At 39.3% G+C, this 16,072-nt stretch overlaps 1 protein-coding gene across 1 annotated transcript in view; it reads right to left on the reverse strand.

The window, feature by feature from the left end:
* Nucleotides 1-12,947: 12,947 nt before the first annotated feature.
* ERCC5 (excision repair cross-complementation group 5) overlaps nucleotides 12,948-16,072 on the reverse strand; it is a gene marked incomplete at its 3' end in the record, with an annotated part of 13,518 nt that continues 10,393 nt past the window's right edge. The window contains exons 13-15 of the mRNA XM_010144537.1: nucleotides 15,790-15,990; nucleotides 14,819-14,903; nucleotides 12,948-13,490 (exon numbers count right to left, since the gene is read on the reverse strand). Coding sequence (XP_010142839.1) covers nucleotides 12,948-13,490; nucleotides 14,819-14,903; nucleotides 15,790-15,990 — 829 coding nt within the window. The remainder of the gene's footprint in view (nucleotides 13,491-14,818; nucleotides 14,904-15,789; nucleotides 15,991-16,072) is intronic.

Consider the following 16,072-nt stretch of genomic DNA (forward strand, 5'->3'; position numbering starts at 1 on the left):
TGAGTGGGGGGGGGGGGGGGGGGGAAGAAAAGGCAAAAAAGTTTCCTTCAGTCTTAGTATGTTGACACTAAGAGATAATCCGAAAGCTAAAAAACCATAAACTGCTGAGAGAAAACACACGTGTCATTGAGCCTGCAAGCAGGGAACTCTGCACAAATGTGAATTAAGTGCCAGAGAAATGCTGCTCCAGGGCAGAATCAATCTTTTCTTATGAAATAATTAATATGAAGCTGTCTTATTATACATATTGTAAGTGTATTTAATATATCATCCTGTTTCTAGGTATACCAGATATACAGTCTGCTTTTAATCTTCTCTGATTGCTTAGAGCAGTCTGATCTTGTTCTGTGATCAGTACTAGCTATGGAAGTAAAAAAAGCTATTCCTTCTACTACCTCCCAGTTACAACCATTTTTCTTGATTTTTCCTCCCTTGACATCTGTTTTGGATCCAGTTTTGTTGAGAAGCCATGACTTATGAAGTCTTAAAGTTTCTGGCAGAAGATTTAGAAAACTTTAGCAGTATTACAGCTAACCCTCTAGTGCTCAACAAACATTTCCCACCTATTCCCTACATTATCAGCAGTATTTCTACTTAAGGCTTGCACAGCACCTACACTGAGTTGTCCAAACACCTGAAAGAATTCCAAATCTGCTGATTCATACCACCACTTAAATCTTTGCCAATACCCTAGGTGGGTTATCTGGAAGAGTTTACACCATTTTTTATGTTTTTGTCTTACCCTTAAGAAGATCTTACTATTGTGGGAAATCAAAGAGTCTGTTTCATCAGAGATATCATGTGGTAGACAGGCTTCAAAACGCTAATGAGAAATTTTTTAAGGATGTCCAGGATGCTAACGATTCTGACGAAGAGTGCTGACAAAATAAGGAGTGCAGACTTTTAGTTGTATTTGTTAACTTACATACAAGTTTCCCTTTGTACTGCAAAAGGCACTTTTCTAATTTCTGCTTTATATCTTCCAGAATAACTAAACTTCTCATGGGATTGAACAAAAGGAAAGAAGTTAATTTTTCTGTAACTGCCTTCAGAGCAGTCAGAACAGAAAAATAAGAAACTAGTGGGAAACCTTTCAAGCAATAGGAAAATTCTTACCAGAGTAAGCAAAATCCAAGTGAGATTAAGTCTTTTAATATGGGCAAACATCAAGAAAGTTTTGCTGCTACTTTGATCAAGCTAGTTTATTGATAACAGATGTAAAAATCTGATAAGAAGTTACACTCCTGGAAATGTTTGTATCTGTGTTAGTCTATATTCTCTTGTTCCAGAAGAAAATATCTTGGAATTATGACTCAATAAATGCATTTTAATGGCATTTTAAGACAAACGCTGACTCATCAGTAGAATAGGGTCAGACAAGAGGAAAGGAGGCTTGACTGACCTGGCTCTCAATTCTTGTAAGAATCGAAGTGCATAATGGGCATTTCCAGCAATACCGCTTCAGAACTTAAAAGTCTGCTAGGACTGGTTCCTCCCTTCTTCATTTACCTGGCTTTGACCAGGTAGGTTTGCCTTCACTCCTCTTCCGTAATTTGGAGAGGCATGGGAGTGGTATATGTATAGAATGACTTTCCTGAGCCTATTTATCTCTTTGCGTGTGTGTGTATACACAGAAACCACTGGAGTTTCAGATGCTAGAACCTTATTTAGACGAAGATTAGATAGTCTGATTCTGTTCAGGTAACACTGAAATTGAGATAATTTTTGTTAGTGAAACAGATAGTGCTCTTTTGGCCTTGAACTTCAAAGATGTTCCCATCTATAGATACCCCACATTCTCCTTGAAATAGAATTTGAATGTCTTCAAGTTTCTTAAGACTTTCTGCCTAATAGGTTCATCTCTTAAAGTATTCTTTGCAATATATCAGGTAAAGTATCATTTATAAAAAAATCCTATGTCTTTGGAGGATTTTTTTTGAACTCTGTTGGTTTTAAGTTAGTATCAGGGCTGAGAGAGAAAAGCCAAACACTGCTGACACATCTTGCACTATATGAACCACATCATAGAGAAAACATAATTCTCAAAGGCAAAGCAATTCTCGTTATTACCACCGAAATGCAAACATAGTTTTCTAAAGAGACATACTAAGTCACGTGGTAGCTGGAGTCGTGAAGTCAGTGGCAGGTTAGAGAAATGCACGTCAAGCTGCAAAATCTTGCATAGGGAACCAGAAAGTTTTGCTGACACATTCAAATGTCAAATGAAATGTTTCATATTTGAACAAAAACTAAAGAAAGAAAAGGACGTGAATTCTGTTGAGACGGAGTTGAAGAAGTTTTTCAACAGGGGAAGGGAAAGCAGAAGGGAAATAACATGGAATAGACCCAGGTCAGAATGGAGCAAGCTGCAAACTGCAGCATCTTTTTTTTTAACAAAGAAGCAAATCGCACAAATGGGCCTTAGGCTATCTTCACACTTTTCGCTCAGAAAAAGTAGAAATAGTACTCGTTTAGAAACTTGCCACATGATCAGCTGTTCCCTTTACACCAATTGTCACATAAAATCGTACTTGGGAATGTACAGCTCCATCAGGAAATTGTAACCTTAAAATTCAGTTGGGTATCTTCCATCAATTAATAGCATATGTTAAATCTCTCACTGCATAACTAAGATGCTGTCTACATGAATGTATTCTCCACTGAATAAAGAGGGAACAGAGACAGGCAGAGTGAAAAAACACTTGAAATGCAGGAAAAGTAGCAAAGACAAGGGGGCTGAATTAAAATTAAACAAAACAAAAAAAAAAAAGATACCATTGTCTAGAAACCTGAATTAAAATTTGCCAAAAAAGGAAGTAAAATGACCCCCACAACAGCTGTGAAGCGTGTGTATATATGTGTGTGTATGCACACACACACACTCACTCACTAGCAGTCAGTATCTCCATTTTCAAACCCATTCTCAAGTAGCACACAGAGTAACAAAACATCCTCCAAGTACTTTTCTAATGGATTAGGACAGCATTAATGTAGAAACTATAGTTTCACCCAGTGATGCATCAAAACTACCCATAGGGGGGAAAGTACAGATTAGTACCTTTCAAGCACTGGCCTGACCCTACTTTATCTCTTAAGGTCAAATAGTGTCACAGCCCAAAGTCATAATGAAATAAGACCCAGCCATCCTCTGCCTCTCTTCTGCTTTGCTGGATCTTCTCCAACTGGCAAAGGAATGTAATCCAAGCCTTCAGCATGAACTTGACCTGACAAAGTTCAGCCCTACAGCAACATATTCTTCTTTCTTCAGAAGAGGTATACTCTCACCTGTAGTGTTTAGATTTAAAATTTACTGTTTAGGTTTGTACTTTCAAATATATTAAGACCATGTATCAACAGCTGTGAAGACGTACATGATCCCTCTAAGACTTTTCAGCAATTGCCTGAGTTTGATGAACACAGGAGGACTACCTGTGTTGACCTTACTGGCTGAGAAAATGTTCCAACAATTCATGATAGCCAGGTCTCTTCAGATCTCCCCAACTCTGGACACACATAATGGAGTCAAACAAAGTAAAGATTCAAGAGGTATTCTATATTTATCAAAGTAAATATTCAGAATGTATTTTATGCATATAATATACACATCATACATAATATATATTACATATATTTTTTAAATATATACATGAAATAGCTATCTATATATCTCAACATCGAGAAGATAACTGCAGAAAGGTTAGTAAGGGAACAGATCTGCAACCAGTTCTGTAACTATGAGAGACAACTGGAGAAGAGTTACATTACTACACTAAGAGGAATCACCAGAAGGTAGCCCTATGAATCCATCCGGGTATTTCCAATGGCTCAAATGAAGTTTACCCCATATCTACATTAGGTCCCAATTCTAGCAGACTCTAGCAGACTCAATTTTTACCGAGCTACTGACATGTCAGGATCAGAGACCTGGTTTTGCAAGATAGCTCCATGGAAACATACATGATCCCGAATCACAGAATAGTCCCCAGATTCCAGGAGGAATCACTTTAGTATCTTTATTTCATTCTGCTTAGTCCTATTCGTTCCATTCAAAAACAGCCTAAGGACCCTTAAAGCAAGGGTTAGGAGGGAAATATAATCATGGCACTGTTCTGGTACTTATATGAACTACACAGTTAATTTTTCCTTACTTCATCCCTACCTGACAAAGAGGGAAATGGTCACGTAACTGAGTGCAGGCATTCTAGCACATTCATTACAAGGTCAGCCTGCTGAAGTGACGGCAATGACGAGGTATATAAAATGATTAATCTGAGATAATATGTCAGGGTAATATAATGCTTGAAACTTTACACTTTGAAATGCAGAAATTCAAACCTGCCACCCACAGGCAGATTTTCTCAGCCACGAGACAAGACACACTTAGCTCGGAGTATCAGAGGACAAGAACAGGAGAGGGATATGCTCACAGTCCCATCTGTGTGTTTACCCAGGCTTGAGAGGAGCATTTTCAATTTGAAATTCACATCCCAGCCCCATCCAAGTCACGGGTCATCCAAAACCATTAGAAGGCTGAAAATAGAAGTACCATCGTCAGCTTATCTCATGAACACATATAATGAATTCAAATGCACCAGGTACTTCCCTTGTTACTTCACCATGTTTGTCTGTTAATGAAAACATTTCAGGTCTAGGCTCAGCAGCTATTTAATCTCTGAAGATAACTAAATGATTTCCCTTTGACTACAAAAGCAGACTGTGTTCCTAAATTAGACAGTCTAATGTGCATTGTAAAAGGCTGGCAGCCAACTTCCTGATGGATAGGAAGGTTCTGAATGAGTAATTTAGACACTGTGAGACATGGTCTAGTCTAATCTTTCACATCTCTTACCTTGTCCAGACAAGAGGGCTTTGTGCCATTGACAGCTCATAGTTCCTTGTAACTACATGCCAGAACACACCAGGTACCGCAGCCAGCGGAACAGAAGGGACTCAACAAAACACCCGCCAATTTTCTCCTACCTGTAATTCTGGATTTCTGAAATATTTCTTTGAGGAAAGGACCTGAAAGTAACCTAACACCAATTCCTGCAAACATACCACCTTTCTCATGAGGCAGTTTGAGAAATAGCCAATTTATTGTTGAAATGAAGCTACAACGAAGGGGAAAGACATGAAAACAGGAAAGACAGGCACATGGCTGAGAAGGGAGAATGTATTACAGGCTTCTCTACAGAATTAACTCATGCTTTGATTATTGGAGTGTTGCCTCCAACTTCTGTTCTATCCACACACAAGATGTTTCCATTTGAGTTCAGTAATGTCTTCAGCAAAAGCAGGTCTACTTGTTGAGGGGAGAGAAAAGTAACAGAAAAGCGTTGATTCAAACTAGGACACCTGTTGTTTACTACAGTGTTTGAAAGCTGCCACTTTCAAAGGTAAGAGCTCCTAAGAGCTCTCATAAAAGACAAGTTACTATAAGATAGCCAAGAGAGAAATTCAGAGAAGAGGTATTTTTAGACTATTCTGATTTGCAGTGAAGGTGCAGCTTAGCTCTAGTCACTTCTTAATTTGGTTACATTCAAGTCTTATTCCATACTACCTCTTTTAAGCTTTTCCATTTGTTTGGAGACAGCTTGTGGCCTAAGAGGAGTAAAAATTGAGTTCTGATATTTCAGGTAAATCTTTCAGTGAAGAAAACATATTGTAGGTAACAAGTGGCGTGACTTCCATGAGTTTGAGATTATTTTTTTTTTAATGCTTTTGAGACCAGATTTAATGGAAGAGGTTGTTTGGTTGCCTTCTTTAAAAATAATAATAATAATTTAAAAAAAGATAGAAGCACAATGCAAAACTAAGAGCCAAAAAAGAGGAAGATGAAGGAAGGGGAGGCAGGTGGTAGGAAGGTATAGCAAAATCCTATATACATATCGTATAAACAGGCTTGTTTTCTAACTGGCACTGTTAATTGCAGAGTCCACTGTATAAAGGATGGTTCAACAATTTAAGCATTCAAAATGGAGGAACTGGGTGCTGGACCTTCCTCAGAAGGACTCAAATTCACAACTCGCCCAAGGGTTGTGTGCCAGCCACCCTAGAGAAGCAGGTGCTGCTTCTCCCCTCCATCACCACCAGACATGGACCATCAGGAAAACAGGATTGCAAGAATCATGCTACAAATACTGCAAGCAAGAAAAAGCCCAGCTATGAACTGGGCACTCAGTTGTGAAGAGGCAGACTTGGGCTCCACTCCAATCTCAGGATGTTTTTCACATTTTATAGCAAAGTCTTTGAAGTCCATAGAAAAGTGTTACTGGGGAAGGGAGAGAGAAGGGTAAGAAATGTCTTTAGAAGTAACCCAGGAAATAGAAATGAGACACTAAGTGACTCCCTCTTCCCAGCTGAATATCTTAGCTTCTAAGTTACAAGACTAGGCTGCTTCTCACTTGCCTTCATTCCAACTATGTCCCATTTAAGGCACCTTTCTGGACTCCACCCAGAGAAATGATGGCAGGAATTGCCATCAACTAGGACATCTGTCAAGCGAGGTGAGACGAAGGAGTGTGGCCCTTCTAAAACGTCAGGAGTTATGTGAAGGTTACCAGGTCAGCATTTCCTCAGATACTTGTGGATTAAAAACCGAGCCCTGGCCAAGAGAAGTCAGATGATGGAGCTGTCAAGGACAAGTACGCCTTGCAAGCTCGCTCTCCTCCTTTTGTCTCAGAGAAAATTATTCTGGAGGGAATTTAAATAATGCAACTGCAGTAAAGTAATTTAGTATCTAAAGAAATTAAGATGGGAATGGCAGAATATGATCTGATCTGAGTTTAGCCACAGAGAGTTAAAGCTAATGATCAAGAGCATCATGACAGGAAAGAGACGAGACATCTAACGATGCAGGTATAATGGAGAACCCATTGGATAAAGACACCAGAGGAAAGATCAGACTGGTTGAGGACCTACCTGTGAGCTGAGAACCCATAGTAATGGGAAACCTGAACAAGAATATGGAGCTTTAACCTGGAGCACTTGCGACAAGCCGATTAAGAAGAGAAGACACTAAATATGAAGATCTCGGACCAACACTTGCAGAGAAACTGAACTGGAATAGGAACCCCAAGGAGCAGAGATTCAGAATGGGTAGGTTAAGTTAATTAAATGTAAATGGGGAAGGCGGTAGAGGAAAAGAATGAGAAGGCAGGCAGGCACAGGCTCAGGGTGATCGAGCAGGTAAAGTGGTGCAGCAGGTTCAGCACCCTTCAGCTCCAGAAGAGTGCTTTGTGGTCAGCAATCTATACCAATCTCTATCAGCCATCTTCTTCTGCAATGTCAGCTTTCCAGAGAGCATCATCAATTTGGGATACTTTTTAAAAACTATTTGAACGGAAAATAACAAACATCAGTTTCAGCAAGCAAATAATCAGTTTTAAGTATTGCAGTCATGCCCGAAGTTCCATCTAGGCTCGCTGAACAGGTAGCAAGGTAAAACCTGATGCTGAGCTCTCTCAGAAAAGCAGAATGCCAGAAGCCTGGCTCTATGTGGACCAAGACTCAGGTGAGATTTTTAAACAAAAACGTTATGAAAAATAAAATAATTTAAAAAACCAAACCAACTCCTTTTTTCATACTCAGCTGTAGAACATAACTAGACCCCATCCCAAACAACAAATGCTCTAAAACCTTGTATGCTCCTGGCGACTCCTAAAAAGAGGATTACTCGTGATGCTTTAGGATCTTGAAAGACGTGCAGCTGTGAACTTGCTTAAGAGAAAAAGCTGCCAACAGCCCCTGTAGGTATTTGAAGATTAGGTTGGAGGCTGTCTAGACAGAAACCAAGCTTGTAATAACCAATTCTCCCTAACTGACACCCTGCAAGCAAACCTCTCCTGAGTAGCTTGATCATAGTCACAGCTTCATTCCCTGGAACCAGTCACAGGCAAGATGCCAGGCCCTTGTAGGAAACTGCTGGGACCAGAGTACGCCAGCATAGCAGATCTTTACTGCATAGCTAGAATACTACAACAGCACTATCTGTTGTATTTTCTGTACCTGTGCCATAAACACAGTTCTTCAGAAAAAAATGAATGAGGGATAGCTCATTGTCAGCAAGACACCTTGTTCCTCACAATTGACAATATTCCTAAGTGCAACAAGAAAATATAACAAAATGAGAAACATTTTACCTTCTTGCCTTTCCAATTCTCTTAGTTCATTTTGCAGATGATTATTTTGTGATGATGTCAAATCCATACTATGGCACAAAACCTGGGTCAGAGAAACACAAGCCTGCCTGAATAAAATTACTTTATTTCTTTTCCCCACATAACACTTTACAGAAAAAAAAATTTTTTGCATACATGATGCTACAATTTACTTCTATTTATATTAAAGACATGTAGACACATAAATATCAGTACTCAAAGAATGAAAGAACCAGAAGCAGTAAACTAGTTTGACTGTTCTGCTCTCAAAGAGGGGAAAAAGGAAATAGATTAAAAAAAAAAAAAAAAAAAAAAAAAAAAAAAAAAAAAAAAAAAAAAAAAAAAAAAAAAAAAAGCTTTGATAAACGTTTAAAGCTATTTTGTGTAATTTAGGGTCAATCACAATTTTACAATTTTTTGTAAAATTAGAGTTAATTCAAATCAGGGTTGGCAGGCTTACAAATGATTGAAAGGAAAGATAGCAACACGTCTCAAAGAGAAGAAAAATTGCACCCAAAGGATCTCATCTTGTTGCAAGTGAAGGAAACAATCTATTAGGAGAAGCTGCACACGAGACTGAGTAGGAAGCAGGAGCTGTAAACAACGTGCAGAATAGAACGTGTGTGTGTCTATATAAACAGACACCAAACATTCGGACTTAGGAGAAAAAAGTAAAAGTATGACAGAGGATAATGCAATTTTCATCTGCCTGTAGAAAAGCAGACAGACAATGAATAGTTTCAAATTCCTGATGTTTCACAATCAGAAAAACACTGTGTTCATAGGAAAAGATAAAAAGTAGTGTTCTGATAAATTTTAAAGGTCTTGCACTGGTATAGGGAAATTTAACTGATTTGTGCAGGAACGGTTACAGGCAGCATACAGTTAACAATTTAAAGACACCTAAACACCCAGTAGGGATGCAATTAAATAAGGTAATGGTTGGAGAAGTATCTCTATCTAGTAAAAAAATTAAAAAGTAATCAATGTAAAAAACACACACTGAATATCGCGAAAACTTCCTCACAGAACAAAGCATTAGGCAGGTTTTCCTCTCAAGGCTTCAGACGAAGGAGGACAGCATAGGACAGCCCTGCCTGTTTAGAAAGGATGCACCACACTCCCCTGGCTTCACCCCTACAAAAGGCACACAGGTTTAGTGTTTGAACTGACAATCACAATGCCAGCAGCCATTAAACCGTTTGAAGGTGAAAAATAACTTAGGGGTATTCTACACAACACTGTCACTCGTAGAACAACAATACTGCTACTGTACTTATGTCTAGTTACAAACTTAGAAATTATAACATCATTACATGTGCAACAGAAAAGGGATTCAAGGTCTTTGTGTGCCTCTTCCAAATAACAAGTAGCATTAGAAACTACAGTGACATTAAGCAGTAAATGTTACACACATCCATCAAGCTTGTCATCTCCCTCAGAAGTATAAAAAAGACAAATTTTCTTCCCATCACAAGATAAAAATAACATGTTAACAATCGTTCTCTTTGCATTCTGAAGGATAAGCAACGTTGCACTATAAGATCACCCTTAAAGGAAAAACCTTTGTGGTTTGCGGTCCTCTATGTTTTTTTTCCTTTTCAAAATATCTTTTGAGGCACATGGAACTACAACCTGACTTTAACATACGAACTCAGGAGTGCTGAAGCAACAAAACGGGAAAACAGCTCAGCTGCTGAGCTATGGTGTTTAAAGCAAATGATACAAAGTAATTTGGAGTAACAGACAGGGGCAAGCGAAATAGCACCAGCATCCACTGAGTTTAAGCCAACAGTACCTGAGCCTCCTGATTTCCAAAGGCAGCACTCAAACAGAAGAGTCCTTCTCTGGCTGGTTCGTTGCCCTCCCAGGCAGAAGTGTGCTCTGGAGGGTGTCATGTGTTGCGAACATCTCCACACCAGAAGCAATAACAAACCCCGACAGCTGCAGCACAAACACAAAGCAGGCACCGCACACCCCATCCCTTACGTAAGGAAGCAGATTTCGTAACAGCTCCCAGTAATGGAAGCTCAGCCAACAAAGTCACCAACTCTGGAGTATTTTTCATAAAAATAAGATAGTGACACAGTGTTAGTAACCACTTGTCATTACTAAAAAGTAACCAGACATAAATATCATCTTTCGGATTCAAAGGGGTCTTCCAAGCTCTGAGCACAATTTACAAAGGGGCAGGGATGCATTTGGGGCAGGGATGCATTTGGGGCAGGGGTATATGAATGTGTGCGCAACGCTGGAATGCAGAACTGTAACAAAGTTCACAACCCCCACATCCTACCCACTTTTTCCCATGAGAAAGATGTTAACATGCTGTTGGATTTATTAAAGGTGAGGGCTAGACCAAAGGGTTGATTTTTTGGTGGTGGTTAATCATTAACCAATTTAAAATTAACAAGGTGACTCAGTGGAATATGTTACAGTTAAAGTAGTGACTTTGTTACAGATTTGATGATGACAAGATCCACATTAACTTATTGCAGGATATATACATATATTTGCCCTATATGTATATATATGTACACATGCATAGACACAACCTCAAACCACACACAGACACAAGCCAGTTATTTGGATCCGGGGCAATATCCTGAGTTTAGAGCAAATCCCCACGATGCTCCATCAATCCCAACAGACAATTATCAAGTCTCAAGAAGCCTTACTTCATCCTGGACTTTCGCACAGTGTGTACCGGAGAGGTGCCCGACCCAGGGGAGATGCTGGACCCAGCCCACTGCAATCCAGGAGAGCTCAAAGGGTCTCACTTCAGGATCACTAGTTCTAGGGTCTGAGATGACTGACTTTTGTCAGATATTTTCCCACTCCTGCACCCCTCCAATGCTGAAATATTCTGGTATTTTCTGCCAGCTGTGCTGACCCAGAACTTGTTGATTTCCAGCATTTGGTATCACCCCCCTGCTGGCCTTGACTCAAGCACAGATGTACCAGGTTATCACAACACAAGGAGGTGGCCATCTCCCAAGGGCAGAGAGAGCAGTGCAAGCCTGGGAAAGCAGAGCCCAGCACACCAGGGAGGTGCCTTGGTGTTCTGTTTTGCCATCCTTTGTAATCCCCACCTGACTTACCCTGGCCTGGTCCAAGGCCTAGGAAACACGGCACAGGACAGGCGGAAAGAGAGAAATGCCTCAGGTCTCAAGAAGGCTTTGAGTGGCAGGGGAACCGTATCACCACACGTGTAATTCTACACATACCACTCTTCTTTTGTATATACAAGACATACATTTGCTCAGATGTAATCACTTACCGCCATGGAAACAAACAGGTTATCTTTAAGACTTCTCTTATTTAAAGTGTAATCAACTCAGGACAGAAACTGCGTCTTATTTTACATGGTTCTTCACAAAATTAGACTTCAACCTCAAACCTGGGGTTTCTAGGTGCTACTGAAAAATAATAAATTGTTGTACAAAAACACTAAACAAGCCCTACAGAGAACTGAAGGTCTTTGTCCCCTACTCGGTAGAAGAAATTAATAGGAGCTCTTCTACATTTAGAAATCAATCAAATAAATCACCAAGGCCCAGTCTACACTTTTAAAGCAAAATTCAGTAATGTGAATGATTTACGAAACACTGCTGTAAACTGGCTGAACCCACTGAAAATTTGCTTGAAGTATATAATCTTCTACAAAAAATTTTTTTTAAAAAAATCCCTTTTATCAAAAGGGGTTGGTTTTGCCCAGTAAACACCGTACATGAACCATTAAACTCTCTGCTACTAAAAGGACCCAATCCTACCCAGCTCACCCCAGCCCTCCGTTCTTTTACAACAGGCTCCTGTTTCATACGAAACTTAAGTGTATGGACTTGGACTTCCAAAACATGAAACGATGAGAAATTAAATAGGAATATTAGATGAGAAGTCAAAAGAATCAAGGAGGAGGACTAAAATGCCACGTAAGGGCCCAAGAACAACTGGTAGCATTCAGTGCTTTTCCATCTCAACCCACAGGAGCTATAAATAAATTCAACAGTCATTCAGAGAGACAGGTGAGGGGGGTGTGTGTGTATGTGGGGGGGGTGTAAGTCTGAGCCTCACGCATTGTTTCTCTCATATTAATCCAACATAAGTGCTGCAACCAGCGGGTACCTCTGAACACGAATTCTGCAGACAAATTCTGTCTCTGGACCATGGTAAGTAACTCCAAGTCTGGAAATATAACATTTACATTCAGAATATAAACAATTACAGCACCTCAGCTTATGTGAGGACTTGCCATAGTGTATGATTTTCTGTCAGTTTTCACAAGGGCTCACACTGCCTCGTGAATGGATGGATAAGCAACATTACCTTGAGTACGAAACTTTGGAGACAAGCACAGTGAAGAGAATAAGGAAAACTTCACTAAATGAGCTGATTTTCCTTCTCTCATCACCTAGAAATAATCCCAGTTGTTTCCAAATTTTTATTTAAGTTTGATGTTAAGAAAGTAACAGCTTGCTTGTGATTTTTAACAGCTCTCTCACCTCAGGTGAATGCAAATGAATGGGCATCACGTTTTGGCTCAATTTTAAAATCTCAAAAGAGAAAACTTGTATAAAGCCCAATCTAGAACTTTTTGAGTAAATGTGCTATAGTCATCTTTTTCATCATATAAAAATCTCTCCTATTTACATTCTGGACACAAAATGCATGACAAATAGGGATAATTTATTATTTATCAAAAATTCATTAGAGTATTTACAAAGCTTAAGTAATAAAAATCCACATGCACACAGACTCTCTTTAAGACTTTTTTCTTTACAGCTTTTTCTTTTTTCTTCCTCTCTTACTCTGTGATTTCTTTTTTCTCCTCTCAAACACAGGCTTGGCTGTGACCATGACTACATTTCCCAGTTCCTCATCCTCACTACTCGAGCTACTGCACTCCTTTTTCTCTTTGTGGTCTCCTGTCTCCATTGCAGAGACATTTTTCCTCTTTTTGCTCTTGCCTAAATCTCCACTTTCCGATTCGTCTACTGAGGAGTCACTAGAAGTTTCTGAAAGATGCAAATTCCCAATAAAACCACCTGCATATAAATGTTCTTTTCTGGAATCTGAATGTTTTCTTCTCTTTCCACTTCGGATTCCTGTTGTCACAGCTTGATGATGCGCACAGCCTGCAGAACCTTCCCCATTCGTTTCCTCATGATGTTTAAGTTCAATCTCCATAAGCGCAGTAGCTTCCTGAATATCATCAGCTTCTTCTTTTTCCTTTCTCTTCAGACAAGTCACAGCTCTGCGTAGTCTCTGGCTTTTAATAACTTGTTTTTCATGCTGTGCTAATCTGAAGAATGAATCAATTCGAAGCTGACTCTATCAAAAATAGAACAGAGAAACACCTTTGGATGTTTTTGTGATGGGAATTCAGTTGTCTTTTCAGCTATACTACAAAGCATCCCAAATTAAAGCAGGACAAAGGACTAATGAAATTAATATGCATGCAAATAGACATGAACAGTAAGATGCATTATTACAGTAATACCAATACTTTATTATAAATTATGCAACAAGAACCTTTACAGAAACTAATAAGCAAACTCCAGTGAAATTTTATAAACGTGCTGCTGGTGATTAGACATATGTTGCTATTTTCAGTCCTAATACAGAGAATCTCTGTAGTGCTCTCAAGCATGTCCTTACAAACACATCCTTAGCTTCAAGCTGTTAAAACAGCAGAATGTTTACTAAGTAGATGTTGTAAGTGCACTTTACATTTGCATGTTAGCGCAACAAAATGCGGTCATCTGAATCAAGTTCATTATAACACATGCCGCTACAGTATAAAGATTTAAGTAGTCACACACAATGGGTCTGTGTTACTCAACCACAGCTAGGCTTGCAGTATTGACTTAGCTAGTCCTCCATATTGCCCCAAAAATTGTCTAAGAGACAGATGCTTCCAAAAAGATGGTCCCGCTGACCTGGAAGTACACAAATTTAACTACGGCTTTTGGTACCTTTCACTCCTTTAAGTGATAGACAGAACCTAGAATGCTGGTTCAGACTACACATTTATCTTGCTTAGAGCAAAAACAGGAAAGAACCTGACCTCAGGTGATCGGTTTTGTAACTGACTTTCACAGTACCACAGCATACACCACAATTCACTTTCAAGTTTTATTAGAGTTGACAGAACATTTATTTGGAAATTAGAGAAATATTATTAATGGACACTTGCTCAACGGTTCAGCCTGCACTCCTCCTGAAAGGATATGGATGGTACCAAATGGTCAGTTTCACTTCACTGAATTCTCAGGGGCATTTTTTTGCATCATCTTCAGAGACAGTACACTGTCTTTTAAAAGTACTAAAGGTGCTTGAGGTACCTGTAGTTTCAGCTACATTCAGAACAAACAGCAACCTGGACTTGAGACAGGTGCTTAACAGGTATCAAAATTTTAAGACAACAACTGAAATTCTGTGGAGTGCCTCAAACCACAGCCAAATCATACAAAAATGAAGTCTAGACAAGTAAGTTCATTGACTTTTAAAAAACATATATTACAATTAAAAAAAATATGGTCAAATCTCAGTTTCAGGAAAATGTATTTGATTAAAGCCTTGCTGTTCATTTTAAAACATTTCTCTTACAAATTTCTGGCTACCCTTAAACTATACACAGTTATATTATTAACCTTTACCTGCTGCAAGTTCAGCTGTTTTATCACAGGTGAAAGGATTTCATCCACCTTTGTCCTATTCCAGCCAAAGTGAACCTGACAGAACATGCAGAAAGTTAAGGAACTTTACAAAATGGCTATTACTAGTATTTTGTAAATGTGTAAAATGAGAATTCCTCAAATAAATGTTGTCTGGAGGAAAGTTACTCTACTTCAAAGCTTTTTGTACTATACAACCAGAGAAAGTACTCTGAGTTATTACAGCTGACTTAGGTGGATGGTTCCAGTATTATACTACGTATCTCCATCACACTGTTACATCCCTATTAGTTATGGAACTTTTTCTCTAACATCAGCATCTCCAAAAGCATGTCTCAGTGAAAACAGAACTCGCTTTGGCTATACGGTACTGCCATAAGGCAAAATACCTATGAATAAACCTTGTTGTTTTTACACTTGAGCATGCCAGCAGTTTCATTTACTGTTTGGAACACCATTAGCTCTACATGCATTGCCATCTACGTTTCAACAACTCACTGCAGCTCAAGCTGCAGCAGGTGCGAGACATCACTGCAAGAAATGCAGTGAACAACTAAAGATAAAGCGCAGACTGAATGGCCATTTCTGACTAGGTTTTGAAACTTATGAAAGATGAAAAACATACATCAGGATGGTACAAACAGTCCTGCTCAAAGTCTAGAAATAGGAACAGCACAGTTACAGAAGTGTAACACAACAACAAACTAGTCATTCCAGCTACGAGAAACTTCTTGCAAAGTGAAGCAGCCAGCTCTCAGGAGAGCAGAGCAGCCCCGAAGGCCGCACGTACAAAGCTGCATTCCCTTCCATGCCAGAGCTGGTATCACTGCAGGAGAGTGCATGCAGACAGGGCAGGGGGGCCCCCACACTAATAAGATGTTGAGAATTTGACTCTTCCCAACTGACTCACTAATGAGCTTTAAGAACTTTAATCTAATAAAAAAAAAGGATATTCTCTGATCTGCTCTACATCAGGCTTCCCCCAGGTGAACGAACCCCTTGTCTCATCCACCACAGGCTTCAGGTATGCTTCTGCCACTGCTGGATTCGGAAAACCTGAAGAAAGTTGCAGCTCCCGCAGTTTCTTCTTGACTTTGGTATCACGTGGATTAGGTCTCGATTTCTTATTTTTCTGAGCTTCATTCCACCACTCACTGAAAAACAAAAGAAAAGTATTCATTTGCCTCCATAAAATATAATTTGGAATATGAAGAGCCACCACGCTAATTGCAACAG

This window comes from Buceros rhinoceros, unplaced genomic scaffold (genome assembly GCF_000710305.1).
Source record: "Buceros rhinoceros silvestris isolate BGI_N320 unplaced genomic scaffold, ASM71030v1 scaffold12681, whole genome shotgun sequence".
NCBI classification, from domain to species: domain Eukaryota; kingdom Metazoa; phylum Chordata; class Aves; order Bucerotiformes; family Bucerotidae; genus Buceros; species Buceros rhinoceros.